This window comes from Anomaloglossus baeobatrachus, chromosome 3 (assembly GCF_048569485.1).
Source record: "Anomaloglossus baeobatrachus isolate aAnoBae1 chromosome 3, aAnoBae1.hap1, whole genome shotgun sequence".
In the NCBI taxonomy this organism is placed as follows: domain Eukaryota; kingdom Metazoa; phylum Chordata; class Amphibia; order Anura; family Aromobatidae; genus Anomaloglossus; species Anomaloglossus baeobatrachus.
The window spans coordinates 371,939,126-371,962,459 of record NC_134355.1 but is presented as its reverse complement, the minus strand read 5'-3'; the positions used below and the strand labels follow the sequence as shown (position 1 = coordinate 371,962,459).

General features: G+C 45.0%; 1 protein-coding gene across 4 annotated transcripts in view; it reads left to right on the top strand.

The window, feature by feature from the left end:
* The window catches only part of CYB5R4 (cytochrome b5 reductase 4), a 484,942-nt gene that overhangs the window by 18,307 nt on the left and 443,301 nt on the right, over nt 1-23,334 (top strand). The window contains exon 1 of one of the 4 annotated variants that reach the window (XM_075340160.1): nt 639-719. The exons of the other annotated variants lie outside the window; for them this stretch is intronic. Within the exon in view, the coding sequence (XP_075196275.1) occupies nt 675-719 (45 nt within the window). The 5' untranslated portion in view covers nt 639-674. Of the gene's footprint in view, nt 1-638; nt 720-23,334 lie in introns of those variants that run through there. 4 annotated transcript variants of the gene reach the window in all.

Genomic DNA, 23,334 nt, shown 5'->3' with positions numbered 1-23,334 from the left:
GGACTTGTAACAGAGCATTAAAAATGTGGCGTAGGGTTTTGTCCAAATCCACAGATTCAATCGATTCCGGCAAGCCACGGACCCTTATATTGTTTCGTCGGTTGCGGTTTTCAATATCGTCAATGAGGTCAGTCAGATACTGAAAGTGAGCATTGTGGGAAGAAATGCGGGAATCCTGCTCTGTTATTTTAAGTGATAGGGATTGTGCTGCAGCTTCAACAGCCCCCACTCTTTCCCCCATCTGCTGTACTTCGTCTCTCAGGCCTGAGAGCTCTGCGCGATAGGAGCTTTCCAATCTAGTTACATATGAGTCCATATCAGCTTTTGTAGGGATATTTTTGATGTGACTACTGAGGCCCTCTAACACCTTCCACATCTGGAGCAAAGGCTGATGATCTGTGTGGCCTATTCCCCCGCTGGTGCCAGGGTGCCCGGCCTCTTGAGCAGCACTATTAAATGTAGCAGCTGAGAAACACAGGCCTGCAGGGGGGCTCCCTCCAAAGAACACAGTCCCAGCGGTTCCCATCTGCACAGGGAAGACGCACAGCTCCGTGCCTGCAGCAGCACAGTGGTCGGGTGAGGCAGCCCTCCTTCCCTCCCCCCTCCGAGTCTCCAGGCTCAGAGTAGCTGGCGATCCTCCAGTGGAAGTGGGGCCAGATGAATCCTCCAACATCATGGACCCCCCCGCATCACTGCCCTCCCCTCCCGCTCCAGTCATGGTAAGTGCCGCCTGGGTGCAGACTGAGTTTTCCGTCACTGTCCCGCCGGCGTTCTGGGCCTCGGCGCCATTTTGCCTTCCCGCCTGAGGAGCCGCTCGAGGTGCCGCTCCGGCCTGCCCCTCACTGACCTGTGCCCGCTCTTCATTGCCGCCTGTGTCCGCAGCCGGAGCCCGGGCGTCAGCTGCATCCTCCGGGTCCTCAGCCACCACTGCCGCCGCTACGGCTGCGCCCAGGGAGCGGCCGCTTCTCGTATGCCTCGCTGCGTCCGCCATCTTGTGCTCAGGGGCTGCCCGCTCCGGATCCCTCAGATAGCTCCTGATATCCCGCGTTGTGGTGGCCGGTGTTTTAAAAGTATGTCGGGGGCCTCCTCCCCTCCTCCTGTTGCCCATCCGCTGCTCAAATCTCCGTTTTTGTTGCCCTGGTGTTATAAATGCCCGGGTCAGGGCAGGAGCAAAGACACTTCACGACTCTATCCCTCCATGTCCAGGCCACGCACCCTAAAAGCACATTTTATATTTATTTTTTCTTTGCCTCCCTAAAACTTTAGAACAGAAATCTTTTAAAGGGGAAAACCTTTGTGTGCAGCGGCATCCCAGAAAAAAGCATGCTGTATCAAAGGTTTACATCTAGGGTATTTCCCGATGTAGACAGTAAACACTCAGTAGATTAGATAAGACTGCTGATCTGTAAACTTTTACTCATAGGGTACGCGAGTGAGTTTTTGGTGCAAAAAATGTCTGTACCTTGTGGCAGAAAAACACACTAAAAAAACGGCATGTTATTGTGCCATGTGTTTAGTGAAATCAATAGCTGGAAGGGCTACAAAATGCAGGAAAGACACGCACCAAGAATTGCATTTTGCCAATTTTTTCTGCTTCAAATCTGCAAGGAAAAAATAAGCAACATGCACACAGCTCTTCAGGACTCTCATTGACTTTGCGGGCATAAGGATAGACATGCGTTTTTGTCACAAAACTGCACCAAAAATGCATAAAAAAACCGCACCGTGATAGGCAGTTGTTTTGATGTATGTTTACACAAGCAGACCATAGCTGACGATGCGTACTTAGCGATCTTTATTAGATTGCTCAGTACACATAGGCTGCCAGTGATGATGTACCTCGTGTTAGATGATAGATAATTTCACATGATTAATGATCTTTTTGCTCATTCTTCATGGTATTTGCACCCTGTTTACGTGGCAAAAGTCTTTAGTCAGTCTATGTGACTGCAGACTTGTGAATCTTGACATTGCACACTCTGGAATTACTCTGGTGCTGATGGCGAAACTGAGCTGCTCTGTGATCACAAGTGTGCGAGATGCATCCTGCCGGCCACATTCCGACTAGACTTGTATCACCTCTCTCAAGTCACCTGTATTGAGTGAGGTCATGCACGATTAGTCGAACTGTGGCCGGGAGGATGCATATCTGATAATTGCAGTCATATAACTGTAGTCTCACCGCCGGCACCCGATAAATCTCACAGCGTATAATGTGAGGATTCACAAGTCTGCAGTCCCATAAAGTGACTGCAGACTTTGGAGATTGCCTGGACAACCCCTTTTGGCTTGTTTAGTAGCATCTTGCAGATTAAATACTGCTTAATAGTAAACCTACAGTAAGTCCACATGAAAATACACCACACATCTGTATCCAGCAGGTGATTTGTGATGTGGATTTGCAGTGTAAAATTTTTGAACGTACGCTTTTATATTTTTGAATTTCCATATTTTATTATTTTTTTATAAGAAGGTGTATGGAGTTCACTCCTTTAGCATTTTGCTGCTAGATAAACTGATACTTTATAGTTGGGTAAGCTTCCTTCATTCTCGCCCTCATATGTTGTGCGGTTACTTCTTTGCTCTTTCTTAATCTGTCCTTTGTGTTGCCTCCGATCTTGTAACGTCCTCTTCTTGTATTGCCGTGTTGTGATGACTCAGCTGCCAGGTTTACAGTATACACGTATTTTTGTTGGTTGTTTAGTTTGTTTATAATGATGAAAAGCTACAGGCTTGTTCTGTTGTGGAGACAGAAAAACATGCAAAGACTACAGTACTACCACCTCCGTAGAGTGCAGTTTAATTACCGGTAACTTAACGTAAAGCTCCACATTGTCATTGTCAACAAATACATGGCATTTATCAAAGGGAAAACGTCCAGTGTATGTCACTAGAGAAACCATGACCATTGTAAGGTCACCAGTGTCGTGTTCATCAACCGCACAAGCATAGTGCCAATTTCCTGCCTACATATTTGTACCAGGGCTTGTTTTTATGCGTGATGAGTTGTAGGTTTGAAAAACATTTAGTTTACCTTAGGCTGCTTTCACACCTCCGGTTTTAGCAGAGCCGGCCAATCCGACTCTAAAGGCCCTGTCACACACAGAGATAAATGTGCGGCAGATCTGTGGTTGCAGTGAAATTGTGGACAATCAGTGCCAGGTTTGTGGCGGTGTACAAATGGAACAATATGTCCATGATTTCACTGCAACCACAGATCTGCCAAAGATTTATCTCTGTGTGTGACAGGGCCTTAAAACCTATGCAATGGATGCGGCGACAAAACTGCATCCTTTGCATAAGTTTTTGAGATGCGGCCCGTCCGGTTTTTGCCGCTTGCGGCACGCTACTGAGCATGCGCAGTGGAAAAAAATGCATGCGGCGGCCGGATGCAGTGTTTGCCGCAGGACGCCGCATGCGGCGTCCATAGGCATGCATTGCAAATCGCGCCGCATTGGCCGGATGCGGCACAATGCGTTTATTTTTGCTGGACAAAAAACGTGCCAGGCAACGTTCCATCCGGCCGCCGCATCTGCTAAATCTGCCGCATTCTGCAAAAAACGGACCAAGCGCAAGCCCATGCGGCACAATCCGGCACTAATGAAAGTCTATGCAAAAAACCCACAAAACCCCGCAACCGGCGGCAAAAAAACCCGGTTGCAGTTTTTCTGCAAAGCGCCGGATTATGCCGCACAGGAAAAACTGGATGTGAGAAAGCAGCCTTAAGGGGGCTTTACACGGTAGCGATATCGCTAGCAATTTGTAGCGATAGCGAGCGTGTAAGTACCCGCCCCCGTCGCGCATGCGATTGTTTGTGATCGCTGCTGTAGCGAACATTATCGCTACGGCAGCGTCACACATACTTACCTGGTCGTCGTCGTCGCTCTGACTGACGAACAATCCCTCCTTCAAGGGGGAGGGATGTTCAGCATCACAGCGATGTCACCGCAACGTCACTAAGCGGCCGGCCAATCAAAGCGGAGGGGCGGAGATGAGCAGGACGTAACATCCCGCCCACCTCCTTCCTTCTTCATTGTGGCCGGCGGCATGTAAGAAGACGTTCCTATCTCCTGCGGTGTCACACATAGCGATGTGTGCTGCCGCATGAGCGATGAACCACCTGGATAAACAACCCTTACCGATTTTTGAGTTTGGGACGACCTCTCCATGGTGAACAATTTTCACCATTTTTGAGGTCGCTTAAGGTCGCTGGTCAGTGTCACACGCTGCGATATTGTTAATGACGCCGGATGTGCGTCACTAACAACGTGACCCCGACGATAAAACATTAACGATATCGTAGCGTGTAAAGCCCCCTTTAGACCTCATTCATCAACACATCCGTGTTTTAAACACATACATGAAAAAATAGACGTCAGTGTTTTGGGTCAGAGTAGATCAGGAACAAAGTAGATATGGAGCTATCACTGTGCTGCCGAAGATTTGACATAAATCTAAAGATGATCAGGTGGTTTTATTCAACGCGTTTCGAAGTGTCTCCCCACTTCTTCATCAGGAAATCCACTAGTATTATGTTATGTTATATTGGTGGATTTCCTGATAAAGAAGTGGGGAGACACTTTGAAATGTGTTGAATAAAACCACCTTCATTTGATCATCTTTGTATTTATGTCATATCTTCATCCGCGCAGTGGTAGCTCCACATCTGCTTTGTTCCTGATCTGCTTTTGGTTTTTTTGCACGTGGACTCTACAGCTGCTGATTACATGCTTTGAATCAGGTTGTGTGACACACAACCCCATAAGATGAGCACATTCCCTTATCATTCATGTTTGTTGGATAAGATCCTATTGCGTTTTTTCCCCCTGTAGTTTTTCGTTTTGGATCAGAGTACTGTCAGTGTGTCCGTTTTTGCTATCAGTCTGTCGTCAGTGTTTTTCACAGATTGATCATGAAATGAATTACAAAGCTTCTCCTATTCTTTGCAATGTTAAATATGTAGAGCACGTGGACTATACACTGATGTCATCTGTGTGCACACAATCCAAGGTGTATGTGTCTGAGGAAGACATCCACAATATAACTTGAACAAAGGATTGGCACTCCAAATCTTCTGGAATTTCTTAGAATTTATTCCACTTAAGTATATAGGCGTAAATTACGCGTTTCGGCTAATAGTGAGCCCTTCCAAATCTTCTGGAATTTTTTTTACAATTTATTCCACATAAGTATACAGGCATAAATTACACGTTTCAGCTAATAGTGAGCCTTTTTCACATTGTGAAAAAGGCTCACTATTAGCCAAAATGCGTAATTTACGCCTGTATACTTATGTGGAATAAATTCTAAAAAATTCCAGAAGATTTAGAGTGCCAGTCCTTTGTTCAAGTTATGTAGATTATAATTAGTGATGAGCAAGCGCTGCCATGGTTGGGTGCTCCGTACTTGTAACGAGCAGTTGAACGCTCGGATGGACTCCACTCTTGTAATGAGTATATTGGAAGACAATGTGGAACTCGAGCATTTTTCTGGGGAATCTTCTGCAATAATGCTTGAGTTCCCTATTGACTTCCATTATACTTGGCTACTTGAGTTGAGTCCAACTGACTTGTGACAGCTAGTTACATGTATTGAACAACCGAGTATGATAGTTCTGGCTCATCACTATTTGTAATGGATATGTATTATATCTGTGAAAAAAAACGTATGTTCAACAACGACGTGTGAATGAGGCTTTATAGTGTACGTGAAAAATGGTAAGAAAAATTCAAAGTCAGGTGGAATGATGAGAAAAAACTCAACTGCCTCATTTGAGTTTTTGAGTTTAGAGTTTTAGATTAACATTTTTTTGGCAACAAGATTCTCCACATCACTGCTTACAGCGATACCAAATGTATACCGGTAGTTCTTCTGCTGTTTTAGTGGCTTAAAACAATTCCAGAGCTTGTGTTTTACTCTAAGAGCTGTAGTTTTTGGTCTTACTGCCCTTTTATCGCTTCATTTACGAACACTGCAATACAGTATTTTTTTTTTTTCTGGGGGAAAAGGAACTATATTGTTTTTGTTATTATCGTTTGTAACATTTCTTTATAGGGACTTGAACCTGCAATCACTTGTATTATAAACTTCGGTACTTTATATAGTGCAATACTTGTCTTAGGCGGGCTGTACACGCTGCAACATCTCTAGCAATTGCTAGCGATGTCAAGCATGATAGCACCCGCCCCCGTCGTAAATGCGATATCTGGTGCTTGCTGCCGTAGCGAACATTATCGCTACGGCAGCTTCACACGCACATACCTGGTCGGTGACGTCGCTGTGGCCGCCGAAGAATCCCTCCTTCAAGGGGGAGGTGCGTTCGGCGTCACAGTGACGTCACTAAGCGGCCGGCCAATAGAAGCGGAGGGGCGGAGATGAGCGGGACATAACATCCCGCCCAACTCCTTCCTTCCGCATTGGCGGTGGACGCAGGTAAGGAGATGTTTGTCGTTCCTGCGGTTTCACACACAGCGATGTGTGGTGCTGCAGGAACGACAAACAACATCGTATCTGCAGCAGGAGCGACATTATGGAAATGAACGACGTTACACAGATCAGTGATTTTTTACGCTTTTGCGCTCGTTCATCGTCGCACCTAGAATTTACACATTGTGATGTCGCTACCAGCGCCGGATGTGCGTCACTAACGACGTGACCCCGACGATATATCGGAAGCGATGTCGCAACGTGTAAAGCCCACCTTATTCTGTCACTTATGAATAGCCTAGGGGCGAGCGTTATAGTAGTACCAGCGCGGCAGTGATTGTGACTTTCAACAGGTCCCCATTTGCCATGACACCTTTGATCATGTTGCTAGGGGCTGATTTGTGTCCAGAACTGATTCCCAGGCAGGATCTCACAGTTTAAATGTCACTGTCATTGCTTGACAGTGACATTAAAGGAGATGTGTAAAAAATAAATAAATGAAAAGTAAAAACCATTGAAAAAGTATTAACGTTTTAATTAAAAAAATGAAATTATTTTTAATATTCTAAAATATGAGAAATGAAATAAAAAGTTTTAATCTTTTCCATTTTTAAACACTACGGGGAGCAGCTGCTCACATCTGCCATGAAAACCTAGTGTACTGGTAGGCTATGTGCCCACGCTGCGGAAAATGTGTGAAATTTGCCGCGGATTTTTCGCGGAAATTCCGCGGATTGTTCAAAAATCTGCAGCACAGCTACTCCCCAGCCATTTCTATGGCATTTGGGAACTGCTGTGCCCACGCTGCGGATTTTTCCGCAGCGGAAATAATGCGGATTTCCCTGCGGAAAAATCAGCAGCATGTCAATTATTCCTGCGGATTTCTCCGCAGGGTCCCATATACTTACCTGCCCTGATAGCAGACACCCGAGTCACTTTCTCCGTCCGGTGTACAGCAGCGCGGTGGATCCAGGTACAGGAACGAAGAGGTGGGTGGGGCCTCCACGAGCTCCGGTCATGTGACAGCCGGAGCTAGTTCAGGCCCGCCCACCTTCTCCTGCAGACGCTGACAGAGTGACCCGGCCGCCAGAAAGCGAGGTGCTGCATGATGGAGGTAAGTATCAACACCCGATCACTGCAGCACTTGTTCTGCATTGAGGATGCAGTGCCGAAACCATAGTACTGTATCCTCAATGCAGAATGCCCGCACCATATCCGCAGGACATTCCGCAGCATGGAAACAGACCAAAGTTGTGCGGTTTCCTGGGAGCTCCTGCGGAATGTCCTGCGGATATATCCGCAGGACACTGTCCCCGTGGGCACATAGCCTTAGCTCGCATTACGACTGCGGTAAATGTGGGCTGGATCTGCTCGCATGTCTGATGTCTCCTCCACTCCAATACTGACTGTTTGCAAAACAATAAGGGATGATGACGTTTAGGATAACAGGGCAGAGCCATTTTGTTGGAGAATGCATTGTAAAATTAATAAAAAAAAGAAAAAGGGTGTGTCATCTATTTCAGATACCCATAATCGTTTTATTTTTCTATTGATAGGGCTTTATGAGGAATGGCTTTTTTGCCTGGTGAACTGACATGTTTATGGATACCAGTTTGGGGTGCTATTATTGCATTTTTATAGAGGCGGGGTGACTGGCATTTGGATTATTTTTGTGTTTATGGTATTTCCCATTGGGGTTTATTAATTTCCTGTAGTTCTCCTTCTCCTGTGTTGTTAGGTTTTTCAGTTGCCATTAGTTGTATCTGTTCCTGGGAAAGCTAGCCACCCAGCTTTCCCAGGAACAGATATAAGCAAAGGCATTTGAAGATCATAAGGAGAGTGGATCGAGCGGTTTCAGTTTGAACACTCAGTCATTCCAGTCTCCTGGACGATAAGCCATTGCCAGTGATTAGTGATGGGCAAACCCCCCGATGTCAGTGTTCAGGGGACTCACCTGAACGTTTTGTAAAGTTCGAGTTCGGGTTCTTTACAGTTCGGGTTTCCCCATCACTACCAGTGATATCTGGCAGCAGCCTACTCTACTCTCCCTATTCTGAACACATGCACGATCTGCCAAGACGAGTAGCTGCATATAGAGGGGTCTCATAAGGGGTCTCGTAAGAACGAAAGCTGTCGGCAAAGGCCGCTTCTTACTAAGAAGCAGCCTTTGCCAACAGCTTTCTGATCTGTATGGTGAGTTTTAGCATGTTCTTTACTGCTCTTCTGACACCATCAGTATTTCCATTTGCGTCTACCTTGTCTGAATATATTTTTCTGTTACTACAACCCCTGGCAAAAATTATGGACTCACCTGGCTCTGAGGATGTTCATTCAGTTGTTTACTTTTGTTTAAAAAAAGCAGATCACAGACATGGCACCAAATTAAAGTCATTTCAAATGGCAACTTTCTGGCTTTAATAAACACTAAAAAAAAAATCATGAAAACTTAATGTGCTAGCGAGTAACGATTACTTTTCAAGACCAAAGAGGGGCAAAAATTATGGAATCTGAAAAACAAACAAACAAAAGAACACTCCAATACATCACTAGTATTTTGTTGTACCACCTCTGGCTTATATAAGAGCTTGCAGTCTCTGAGGCATGGACTTAATGAGTGACAAACAGTACTCTTCATCAATCTGGCTCCAACTTTCTCTGATTGCTGTTGCCGGATCAGCTTTGCAGGTTGGAGCCTTGTCATGGACTATTTTCTCCAACTTCCACCAAAGATTTCCAATTAGATTGAGATCCGGACTATTTGCAGGCCATGTCATTGACCCTATGTGTCAAGGAATGTTTTCACAGTTTTTGCTCTATGGCAGGATGCATTATCATCTTTATAAATGATTTCATCATCCCCAAACATCCTTTCAATTGATGGGATAAGAAAAGTTTCCAAAATTTCAATGTAAACTTGGGCAAATATTGAAGGTGTAATGACAGCCATCTCCCCATTGCCTTTACATGACATGCAGCCCCATATCATCAATGACTGTAGAAATTTATATGTTCTCTTCAGACGGTCATCTTTTTATTGTTTATCTTTTTTGTATGTAAATCCCATTTCCTTTAGGCGGTTTCTTACAGTTCGGTCCCAGACATTGACTCCAGTTTCCTCCCATTCGTTCCTCATTTGTTTTGTTGTGCATTTCTTGTTTTGGAGACATATTGCTTTAAGTTTTCTGTCTTGACGCTTTGATGTCTTTCTTGATCTACCAGTATGTTTGCCTTTAACAACCTTCCCATGTTGTGTGTATTTGGTCCAGATTTTAGACACAGCTAACTGAACAACCAACATCTTTTGCAAGATTGCGTGATGATTTACCCTCTTTTAAGAGTTTGACAATCCTCTCCTTTGTTTCAATTGACATCTCTCGTGTTGGAGCCATGATTCATGTCAGTCCACTTGGTGCAACAGCTCTCCAAGGTGTGATCACTCCTTTTTTTAGATGCGGATAATTTGCAGATCTTATTTGATGCAGGTGTTAGTTTTGGAAATGAAAATATACACGGCGATTCCATAATTTTTTCCTCAGAATTGAGTGATTCCATAATGTTTCCCCCTGTTTGGTCTTGAAAAGTAACAGTTACTGGCTAGCACATTATGTTTTCATGATTTTTTTTTTTTTTTAGTGTTTCTTAAAGCCAGAAAGTTGCCATTTGAAATGACTTCAGTTTTGTGCCATGTCTGTGATCTGCTTTTTTTTAAACAACTGAATGAACATCATCAGAGCCAGGTGATTCCATAATTTTTGCCAGGGGTTGTATATTCCCAGAGACCTCACCCACTTTTTTCTCAAGACTATTTAGTTTTATTGGTACAATTTGGGAGTATAAAGATTTTTATTTAATCTTATGTGAGACAAAGTGACCTAAAAATTACAATCCTGGCATTCTTTTATGTGTTTTTTTTTTATATTGTTCACTGAGCAGGATAAATAGTTTGCTTATTTGATAGTGTTGGTCATTACAGAACTGTCTTCAAATATTTATTATTATTTGTTAGATATTATTTATTATTTATTTATAGTTTTTTTTCAATAAAATCTATAGTTTTTTTTACATCTTTGTGTTGATGTGACACCATGTTATAAGATGTAACGTTTTTATTTTTCACTTACCGTATTTTTCGGACCATAAGACGCACTTTTTTTCCCCCAAATGTTGGGGGAAAGTTGGGGGTGCGTCTTATGGTCTGACTATAGGGCTGGGGCTGGGAATGAGGGTGCTGCAGGTCATCGGGGGCACGAGCAGGCAGCAGCAGCGCCTGCCGTGACCACGTGGGCCCGCTCATTACATATGCACGCCCATCCTCCCGCCCATCTCTCAGCGCTGAAGCCGGCACTGACAGGTGGGCGGAAGGATGAGCGGGGACGCGCGCATAGCAAAGAGCCGGTCCGCATGATCACCCCTGGCAATTACAGCCTGGAGTGATCATGTGCGGCTGTATTCACTGCCCCCCGCGCGCCATTAGCAGCGTGGGGTGCAGTGAATCAGTGCACTCACCCGTCCCCGTGTGTGGAGCCGCCCCCCTGCTGCACGCGATGTCTTCCTGTCTGTGCCGGTCAGCTGATCTGTGCTGAGCCGGTCAGCTGATCTGTGCTGAGCCGGTCAGCTGATCGGCACAGACAGGAAGACATCGCGATGCAGCAGGGGAACGGCTCCACACACACAGATCAGCGTGCCAGAGAGGAAGATGTGATCGGTGCTGCAGGGAGTGAGGAAAAGGTGAGTATAAACGTTTATTTTTTTCTCTGTGCTATAGGATACAGGCCATATACCAGGATGGTATATGAGCACGATGGGGGCATATAGCAGGATGGGAGTATATGAGCAGGAGGGATGGGGGGGGGTATGTGAACAGGCTGGATGGGGGGGGGGGCTATGTGAACAGGCTGGATGGGGGGGGGCAATGTGAACAGGCTGGATGGGGGGGGGGGCTGTGTGAACAGGCTGGATGGGGGGGGGGGGGGCTATGTGAACAGGCTGGAGGGGGGGGTATGTGAACAGGCTGGATGGGGGGGTATGTGAACAGGCTGGATGGGGGGGGTATGTGAACAGGCTGGATGGGGGGGGTATGTGAACAGGCTGGATGGGGGGGGTATGTGAACAGGCTGGATGGGGGGGGTATGTGAACAGGCTGGATGGGGGGGGTATGTGAACAGGCTGGATGGGGGGGTATGTGAACAGGCTGGATGGGGGGGGTATGTGAACAGGCTGGATGGGGGGGGTATGTGAACATGCTGGATGGGGGGGGTATGTGAACAGGCTGGATGGGGGGGGTATGTGAACAGGCTGGATGGGGGGGTATGTGAACAGGCTGGATGGGGGGGGTATGTGAACAGGCTGGATGGGGGGGGTATGTGAACAGGCTGGATGGGGGGGGTATGTGAACAGGCTGGATGGGGGGGGGTATGTGAACAGGCTGGATGGGGGGGGGGTATGTGAACAGGCTGGATGGGGGGGGGTATGTGAACAGGCTGGATGGGGGGGGGTATGTGAACAGGCTGGATGGGGGGGGGTATGTGAACAGGCTGGATGGGGGGGGGTATGTGAACAGGCTGGATGGGGGGGGTATGTGAACAGGCTGGATGGGGGGGGGTATGTGAACAGGCTGGATGGGGGGGGGGTATGTGAACAGGCTGGATGGGGGGGATATGTGAACAGGCTGGATGGGGGTTTATAGCAGGATCATATACAAGGCAGGAGGATCATTACCAGGATGCGGCACCTTAGTAGAGAATTTGGGGACATTACCCCCATAACAATGTCAGCAGCAGATCCTCGCCCAATAACAGTGTGTCATGACCACATTTTTTGCTTAAAGTTTTATTTTCCCATTTTCCTCCTCTAAAACCAGGGTGCGTCTTATAGTCCGGTGCGTCTTATAGTCCGAAAAATACGGTACTTTTTATTTAGCTCCAGTAGTATTTCTAAATATCATTTTTGGACTTTTAAATCTTTTTGATGATTTTTTTTTTTTTTTTTTTAAGTGAACAGATCATACCACTGCAATTATCTTTTTTTTCATGTGTTTTGCTGGGTGGGATAAATAGCATGGTTATTTGGTAGCTCATGTCATTATAGCCACAGCGGATACTAAATATGTATAGTTTATTACTTCCATGCTTTAAAATCCTATTAAAAAATTGCCTTCATATTCTAAGAGCCATATTTTTTTGTTTTATCTTTGCAATACTGTATTACGGCTTCTTTGTTTTTCAGGACGAACTGTAGTTTTAATTTGTATCATACAGTATATGGGCTATTGACTATTTTCATGGGACAACACTGAAGATATGACACTTTGATACAATGTAAAGTAGTCAGTCTACGGCTTGTATAAGGCCCCTTTCACATTGCCCTTTTACTTACGTTCAGTGGTCCTGTCGGGGCATCCGTCCGAATCCCCCTCCCCAACCCCCAAAGCGTGTTTCGGACGCATGCGCCGACAGTGCCATTGACGATAATGGAGCAGACTCCAGTAGCGTGTGCTCTGTATTGCTCCATTATCGGACATATACGTTTTTTGCAGACGGACATCAAAACTTAGTCGACTACGGCGCATAGGCGTCCGAAACACGCTTTGCGGGGTAGGGGAGGGGCAGTTCGGACGGATGCCCCGACGGGACCACGGAACGTACTGTAAGTAAAAGCGCAATGTGAAAGCAGCCTAAGGCTATGTTCACACACTGCATCTTTTTTCTGAGTGCATCTCGACTGCATCTTTTTCCTGTGGTCTCAGAAAATACAGCTTATGGCACAAAAAATGCATGACATTTTGCAGCGTTTTTAATGCATTTTTTAAAGGAGAAACAAAATATGAAAGGACAGGATAATTGATAGCTAAAATAGATAGATACAGAATAGATAATAAGAAAGAATAGATACAGTGTTTTGCGAAAGTATTCGTCTCCCTTGAATTTTTCAACCTTTTCCCACATTTCAGGCTTCAAACATAAAGATAAAAATTTTAATGTTATGTTGAAGGATCAACAAGTGGGACACAGTTGTGGAGTTGAACGAAATTTATTGCTTATTTTAAACTTTTAAATTTTTTTTTTTTTTTTTTTTTAAAATTAATAACTGAAAATTGGGGCGTGCAATATTATTCGTCCTCTTTAAGTTAATACTTTGCAGCGCCACCTTTTGCTGCGATTACAGCTTCATGTCGCTTGGGGTATGTCTCTATCAGTTTTGCACATCGAGAGACTGAAATTCTTGCCCATTCTTCCTTTGCAAACAGCTCGAGCTGAGTGAGGTTGGATGGAAGCGTTTGTGAACAGCAGCTTTCAGCTGGGGATGGTGTGTTCAGGGTGATGAGCTGTGCTGCTTTTACGTCAAACATATCGTTTGGCATTGTGCCCAAAAAGTTCGATTTTGGTTTCATCTGACCAGAGCACCTTCTTCCACATGTTTGTTGTGTCTCCCAGGTGGCTTGTGGCAAACTTTAAACAACACTTTTTATGGATATCTTTGAGAAATGGCTTTCTTCTTGCCACTCTTCCATAAAGGCCAGATTTGTGCAGTGTACGACTGATTGTTGTCCTATGGACAGACTCTCCCACCTCAGCTGTAGATCTCTGCAGTTCATCCAGAGTGATCATGGGCCTCTTGGCTGCGTCTCTGATCAGTCTTCTCCTTGTTTGACATGAAATTTTTGAGGAACGGCCGGGTCTCTGTAGATTTGTAGTGGTATGATACTCCTTCCATTTCAATATGATCGCTTGCACAGTGCTCCTTGGGATGTTTAAAGTTTTGGAAATCTTTTTGCAACCAAATCTGGCTTTAAACTTCTCCACAACAGTATCACGGACCTGCCTGTTGTGTTCCTTGGTCTTCATGATACTCTCTGTGCTTTAAACAGAATACTGAGACTATCACAGAGCAGGTGCATTTATACGGAGACTTGATTACACACAGGTGGATTATATTTATCATCATCAGTCATTTAGGACAACATTAGATCATTCACAGATCTTCAATGAACTTCTGGAGAGTTTGCTGTACTGAAAGTAAAGGGGCCGAATAATATTGCACTCCCCAATTTTCAGTTATTTATTTTTTACAAAAATTTAAAATAAGCAATAAATATCGTTCAACTTCACAATTGTGTCCCACTTAAATTATTTTATTTATTTAATATTTATTTAAAAAAAAAAAATGACGTGGGGTCCCCCCGGTTTTCTAAAACCAGCCAATGTACAGCAGACAACTGGGGCCTGATATTATTAGGGTGGGAAGGGCCATCGTTATTTGGCCCTTTCCAGGCTAGCAATAGCAGCCCACAGCCACCCCAAAAGTGGAGTGTCAGTAAGATGTGCCATTTGATGCACTGGGCCTGGCTCTTCCCTTTGTCCTGGTGCTGTGGCAGTTGGGTTAATAAGGGGTTAATAAAAGCCCAGAGCGGCTATTAAGCCCTAGCTTAGTACTGGTTGGCATCTATAAGACACTCCCTATCACTAATCTGTAAGTGAAAGTTAATATAATAATATTTATTCATTTATATAGCACTAGTAATTCCACAGCGCTTTACATACATTGGCAACACTGTCCCCATTGGGGCTCACAATCTAAATTCCCTATCAGTATGTTTTTGGAGTGTGGGAGGAAACCGGAGTACCCGGAGGAGACCCACGCAAACACGAGGAGAACATACAAACTCCTTGCAGATGTTGTCCTTAGTGGGAATTGAACCCAGGACCCCAGCGCTGCAAGGCTGCAGTGCTAACCACTGAGCCACCGTAAACACAAACACCCAAAAAATCCTTTTATTTGAAATAAAAGACAAAAAAAGCACCCTCTTTCACCTCTTTATTAACTTCCCAAAGACCCCTCCAGGTCCAACATAATCCACACGAGGTCCCACTACACTTCCAGCACTACTACATATCTGAAGCTCACAGCGAGCGCCATAGAACAAGACTGCCTGCTGTGAGTTCCATGTGTCGCGGGCGGAGGAGGGGACGCCGCGCTCTCCCCACTGCTCGGGTCCGGCTGCCGCGGCTGCTGCGGCCAGCTGCTGCTCGGTGGCTCGAGCGATGGGCCGGATCCCGGGGACTCTGGCGGCGCTCCTCGCCCGTGAGTGAAAAGGGGGGTTTGGGTGTGGGGATTGTCTATTGTCCGTGACGCCACCCACGGTTGTGGTGATTTGTAGACACCACCGCTGCTCTGTATGGGGATCCTGGGAGTGATGGTATGGGTCAGCTGGATGTTAATCCTCCCCTCCGTGGGTAGGGGGTTGGTTGTCCCGGGGCCCAGTGATGAGGTGGGTGATGCAGGGCTTGGTGGGGTGCAGGGACGCGGGGGCACCTCCGTGCCTTGCGGCACTATGGTACTCACTCAGCCTGAGACGATGACACAGTTCTCGGTAAAACACACGGCTGGAAAGACTGTTCCCACGGAGGCTGCACTTGCTTTCCCCAGTAGGTGACGGTGACGGTCCCTTTTTCCTGCACCTAAGATGATGATGGTTGCGATGGGTTCCCACCGGTAACCCGCTCCCCGGCTTCAATCTGGACCAGAGGAGCCCTACTTTGTCCGCAGGCGCTGGCCCTGAGAAACTGGTGCCCTGGCGGTGGCGGTGTCTCTCTGTAACAGTTGGACTGTTGCCTTCAATCGGGACTTGGTTGTTGGGAGACAGTCGTCCCCTTCACTGACGGATTTGGCAAATTATGGCGACTCCTAGCCTTGCCGGGATACGAAAGGCCCCTGCCCTGGTGCTGACTGTTCTTCGTATACTGCTCCAGACCGCCGGGTCACCACTCATCCGCGGTCCTTCCAGCAACCTCCGAACAGTCCCCCTGCAGACTATCACCGCCGTCTGCTGACCTTGCTGTCTCTCAGTCCGGGGCACACACCCGGACTAACTTCAGGCTTTACTACTCTCACTTTTCTGTCACTTCAGCTTTTCTTCTTAGCTCCACTACTACTTCACTTCCTTCTACTTTCACTTCCTTAACTGTTCTCCATGTTTACTCCTTCACTCCCCTAACTGATCTGCCTGGTTCTTCCCCGCCTCCAGGGCTGTGAACTCCTCGGTGGGCGGAGCCAACCGCCTGGCCCACCCCCTGGTGTGGACACCAGCTCCTGGAGGAAGGCAACAAGGATTTTAGGTTAGCTTTGGTGTTCCTAACTGGGGTGTAGGGTGTGGTGGTGTGATGACCTGTGATCCCTGGCTTGCCGAGGGCGTCACACATGCAGCAACTGACGTGAGCCACACGATAAGCGGTGACCTCACTCAGGTTACCCGCGGCCACAGCTGGAGTCCTCCACCTTTGACTGGAAATCAAGCTGCAACTGAAGTGAGCCATGCGATCAGTGGGACTTCACTCAGGTGATTTGCTGTCACAGGTGGAGACCGTGGCCATGCTGTGGCCGCGGCTAACCTGAGTGATGTCACCGCTGAGCTCGTGGCTCACTTCAGTTGCGGCATGAACTTCACAGCGAACAGTCCTGTTCTATGGCGCTCTTTATGAGGTTCAGATATATAGCAGTGGTAAAAGTGTCGTGGGACCTGGAGGGGTTGTGTTGGGGTTAATAAAGTGGTGAAAAAGGTTGCTTTTTTTGTGTTTTATTCCAAATAAAGCATTATTTTGATGTTTGTGTTTGTTTCATTTCACTTACAGATTAGTGATGGGGGTGTCTTGGGTAGACACCTACCATTACTCCTTATTACCCCGATTGGCACTGCACCAGGGCAATGCAGGAAGATCCAGGTAAAATGCCGGGACTGTCCCATCTAATGGGGCGGCAATTCTGGGCAGCTGCTGGTAGATATTTTTAGGCTGTGGGGTGCCCAATATCCATGGGTATCAACAGCCTGAGAATACCAGCCCCCAGCTGTTGGGCTTTATCTGTGCTGGTATCAAAATATGGGGGGATCGTACGCCAATTTTTTTAAAATTTATTTATTTTATAGTACAATATAGACCCGCTTACCAGCGTCAGTGATTGGTTGCAGTCAGACAGCTGTCACTCATGGTAGGGGCTTGTCTGACTGCAACCAATCAGCCACCGGTTGGCGGGGGAAGCAGGGCATATTCAATGAAGGTAATGTGCAGCCCGGGAAGTGAATGACTGGCTGCGGGAGCAGTGTCACAGCCGCGCCGGTGATTCGGTAAGTATGAAGCACTTGTTCCTATCCCTTTGCACCAGATTCTGGTCCCCATTGACTTTATGCATCTAGCCAGATACCAGGAATGAATCCCCCACCAACCCAGAGTCAGCGGGGGATTGATCTGCGAGTCATCCGAAACGCAAGGACAAGATGCAAAAAGAATTGACATGCTGCATCTTCAAAAACACTGCCAAGATGTAGCCAAAAAAAGATGCACTGTGTAAACAGCAAAGTAAAAATCTCATAGACTTTGCTGGGAGAAGGAAATGCATGCATTTTGGGTGCATCTTTGTGACGTCAAAAATGCACCAAAAACGCAGTAAAAGATGCAGTGTGAACATAGCCTAACAGTGTAAATATGGTGTGCCCTGTAAATAACTCCACAGACAGCCATTAATTTTAAAACCACTGGCAACAAAAGTGAGTACATCACTAAGTGAAAATGGCCAAATTCTGCCCAAAATGTCAATATGTTATGTGCCCACTAATATTTTCAAACATTTCCTTAATTTTCTTGGGCATTGAATTCACTAGAACTTCACTGGAATCCTCTTCCACTTCTCCATGTCGACATCACGGAGCTGCTGGATGTTAGAGACCTTGCACTCCTTCACCTTCTGTTTGAGGATGTCCCACAGATACTCAATAGGGTTTAGGTCTGGAAACATGCTTGGCCAGTCCAACACCTTTTACCCTCAGTTTCTTTTGCAAGGCAGTGGTCATCGAGGAGGTGTGTTTGGTGTCTATATCATGTTGTAATACAAAGGGAGGGGATCATGCTCTGCTTTAGTATATCATAGAACTTGTTGGTGTTCATGGTTCCCTCAATGAACTGTAGCTTCCCACAGGCGGCAGCACTTGTGCAGCCCAAAACCATGACATTCCCATCACCATGCTTGACTGTAGGCAAGACACACTTGTCTTTGTACTCCTCGCCTGATTGCCGCCACAAATCATTGACGCTATCTGACACAAATAATTATATATTTTTATCATCAGATCACAGGACATAGATCCAGTAATCCATTTCCTTTATCTGCTTGTCTTCAGCAAACCGCAAGCTTTCCTGTCCATAATCTTTAGAATAGGCTTCCTTCTGGTACGACAGCCACACAGATCAATTTGATGCAGTGTGTGGTGTATTCTCTAAGCACTGACAAGCCGACTCCCCGCCTCTTTACCCCTGCAGCAATGCTGGCAACGCTCATGCATCTATTTTGAAAAGACAACCTTTGGATATGACGCTAAGCATGTGCACTTAACTTCTTTGGCCTATCTTGTTAAACGACTGTATGGTCTTGGCCACTGTACTGTAGCTCAGTTTCAGAGTATTGGGAATCTTCTTATATGATCTTTATGTAGAGCAACAATTCTTTTTTTCAGATTCTTAGAGAATTATTTGCTATGAGGTGCCATTTTGAACTTCCAGTGACCAGTATGAGAGAGTTTGTATGAGCGATAACAACAAATGTAACACCTGCTCACCATTCACACCTGAGATCTTGTAACACAAGTGAGTCGCATGACACCATGAAGGAGAAAAGGCTAAATTGGCACCATTTTGCCAATTTCACTAAAGCCTGCTTTACACGTTACAATTACACATGCGATCTCGTATGCGATCGCACACGCCCCCATCGTATGTGCGGCACGTTCAATTTGTTGCCCGCGTCGCACAAACGATTAAATCCCATCACACGTACTTACCTTCCATACGACCTCGATGTGGGCGGCGAACAACCACTTCCTGTAGTGGGAGGGACGTTGGGTGTCACAGCGACGTCACATGGCAGCCGGCCAATAGAAGCAGAGGGGCGGAGATGTCGGGACGTAAACATCCCGCCCACCTCCTTCCTTCCGCATTGCAGGCGGGACGCAGATAAGATGTGTTCATTGTTCCTGGGGTGTCACACACTGCGATGTGTGCTGCCTTGGGAACATTCAACAACCGTACGTTCAATTTTTAGTAATTGAACGACATTTATGCGATCAACGGTTTTTCGTTCAATCGCAATCGCGCAGGTTTCACACAGTACAATATCACTAACGATGCCGGATGTGCGTCACTTACGACGTGACCCAGCTGACACATCGTTAAATATATTGTAGCGTGTAAAGCCCGCTTTAGGGGTGTACTCACTTTTTTGCTATTTTGCTAGCATTTTACATTAACCCCTTCACGACCTTGAAAAGACATATATATGTCCTAGAAAGAAAGTACTTCTCGACCAAGGACAATATATGTTCTTCCTGGCAATCGCACAGGCACCAGCACTGAGCTCGGCGTGATCCCTGTCGGACACTCTGCTTTCGTGACAGCTGAGTACCGGCCCTCACAGCCAGGGATGGTGCCATTGCTGACCCTGGCTGTTTAACCCCCTGAATGTTTGCAGCTGATCACTTAGGCTTCTCACAGTGGAGCTCTGACAGCTGCACTGTACTGCAATGATCGCTATTTTTGTTTTTACGGTGAATGGCGTAAAAAACAAAGGAAATAAATAAAGCCAATTCTTCAACTGCTGTTGATTTGTGAATTCTGCCTCCCAAAGATTGCACTAAGGTGCAGCTCATATTTATCCTCTGCTCTACGCTGAGCGCTTACATGGGGAATTATGTGTAAATCTCTTAAAAACATGATTCAGGCAAAATTCCCAACAGAAAATTCACTATGAGGCAGAGGGAGTCACTTTAACCTCACATCTGACCTGTGGTGCAGCGGTGTCCATCTTTTTAGGCGTGCACAAAAGTGTGGTCATCAACAATTTTGTTCACCTTTGAAACGACCGACACCGCTGAACAGAGGTCAAACTGAGTCTGGAGTAACTCTGCTGCCTCATTAGTGAATGCATTGTTGTAGTGAGCAGAGCCCGCTTAATTTACAGGGTGCAGGTCTTCACAAGTACGAGCTGGGAACAATGTACAGTTACTACAATGTGCTTGGCACAACATGGGTTTTTAATTCTGTAACATTCACTTGCAAGGGTGTTGTCCAGAGACTACAGTAAATCGTCACTACACCCATAGATGAATTCCCAGAGTGGGGTAATTTGCAAAAGTTTTTTACTGGAGGGGATTTCTTCTATTCTGGGCACTTAGGGGTTCTGCTAGTTAAGTCTGCAAACTATTCTAGGAAAATCTGTGTTCCAAAAACCAAATGGAGCTCCTTCCCTCTCGAGCCCTTTGGTTTCGGCCAAACAGTACTGTACAGTCACATATAGGGTATTGCCACGTTTAGGATAAATTATGTAACACATTATGGGGCATTTTGTACCTATTCCGCTTGTGAAAATTGGAAGTCTGGGGTTAAAACAAAATTTTAGTAGTAAAAATGTAATTAGTGTTTGTTCACTGCCCAATATTATAAAGTTTTGTGACACACTTGTGGTGTCAATGTGCTTACTACACCCATAGATGAATTCATTGAGGGGTGCAGTTTGTAAATTGGGGTCACTTGTGGGGAGTTTCTGCTGTTATGGCACCTCAGGCACTCTGCCAATGTGACATGGCACCTGCAAAATATTCCAATTAACTCTGAACTCAAATATGGCGCTCGTTCCCTTCCTCACTTTGCACTGTGCCTCAAAAGTAGTTTTCAACCACAAGTGAGGTATTGGTGTACTCATAAGCAATTGCGCAATAAATTTTACCATGCATTTTCTCCTGTTACCCTTGAGAATTTGAAAAAAATTGGTATTAAAGCAACATTTTTGTGGTTAAAAATTATTTTTTTCATTTTCACGGCTCAACCTTATAAAATTTGGTGAAGCACTTCAAGATGGGGTTCAAGATGCTCATGAAATATCTAGATAAATTCCTTGAGGGGTCTAGTTTCCAAACTGGGGTCACTTGTGGGAGAGCTCCACTGTTTAGATACATCCGGGGCTCTCCAAACGTGACACGACGTCCACTAACTATTCTAGACAACTTTGCACTCTAAAATTCATATGATGCTCTTCCTTTCCGAGCCTTGCCATGCGCCTAAACAGTTTATTTCCACCACGTGTGAGGTATCAGCGTACTCAAGAAAAATTGCACTACAATTTGTATGGTGTATTATCTCCTGTTACTCTTGTAAAAATGAAAGATTTGAGGTTAAAGCATCATTATTGTGGTAAAAATGTTTTTTTGTTTTTTTTTATGGCTCAACGTTTTTGGGGCTCTCCAAACGCAAGATGGCGTCCGCTATCTATTTCATGCAATTTTGTGCTATAAAATTCAAATGGCGCTCCTTCCCTTCTGTGTGCCCAAACAGATGTCCACCATATATGTGGTATCACTGCACTCAGAAATAAAATGCACAGTACAATTTGTGGTGCAGTTTATCCTGTTACCCTTGTGAAAATACAGAATTTCTGGCTAAAGTAACATTTTTGTGGTAAAATTTTCATTTTTTCCTTCGACATTGCTTTAGTGTGAAACATCTGAAGGGTTAATAAACTTCTTGAGTGTCTTTTTGACCAGTTTTAGGGTGCTGTTTTTAGAATGGGGTCACTTTTGGGTATATTCTGTCACCTAGACCTTTCAAAATCACTTTGAATGTGACATAGTCCCTAAAAATAAAAAAAAAATTAAAACTGATTTTGTAATTGTTGGAAAAATGAGAAATTGCTGACACTTTGAACCCTTCTAACTTCCTAATAAAAAAAAATCAAAAATTGCACTGATGTAAAGTAGACATTTATTAACTACTTTATGTCATATAACTTTTTGGTTTAAGGATATAAAATTTCAAAGTTTGAAAATTGTGAAATTTTTGCCAAATTTCAGATTTTTTTCACTAATAAACGCAAAAAATATCATTCTAAATTTACCACTAACATAAAGTCCAATATGTCACGAATAAACGCTATCAGAATCATCGGGATCCCTTAAATCGTTCCAAAGTTATACTTCATAAACTGACACTGGTCAGAATTGCAAAAATTGACCCGGTCATGATGGTGAAAACAGATAACTGAATAGGATAACTGAAGTGAGCACTAATATATATATTCTGAGTCCAAGCCAAAAAAATACATACTATACAAGGATAAGGCTGCACATCAAACTTAGATAATGGTATAATGCCTCAAGCATATGGAAACATATTGGAAAAATACAATGAAAAATGCTACTTGCTAACTTGAACATGTGAATAATGAATTGCATACCTGCCATGAATATTAGGAAAAAGGAGATATTTAGCAATCGCATTGATCAATGTAACTGAGCCCCAAAACCTCGTCAAGGTATATCTCTATATTGGGGTCCCTAGCTCTGTGACCCTAACTGTGTGTCATCTCATTGCAATTAAAAACTGCTGTGGGTGGAGAGGGGTAACCAAGGACTGTCTTATATAGGAGATGGAAAAAACATGGCCGAAAGGGGCGGAGCTGTGTTCACATTCAGAAAAAAAAACTACATATAACTGAATAGGATAACTGAAGTGAGCACTAATATATATATATTCTGAGTGCAAGCCAAAAAAATACATACTATACAAGGATAAGGCTGCACATAAAACTTAGATAATGGTATAATGCCTCAAGCATATGGAAAAATATTGGAAAAATACAATGAAAAATGCTACTTGCTAACTTGAACATGTGAATAATGAATTGCATACCTGCCATGAATATTAGGAAAAAGGAGATATTTAGCAATCGCATTGATCAATGTAACTGAGCCCCAAAACCTCGTCAAGGTATATCTCTATATTGGGGTCCCTAGCTCTATGACCCTAACTGTGTGTCATCTCATTGCAATTAAAAACTGCTGTGAGTGGAGAGGGGTAACCAAGGACTGTCTTA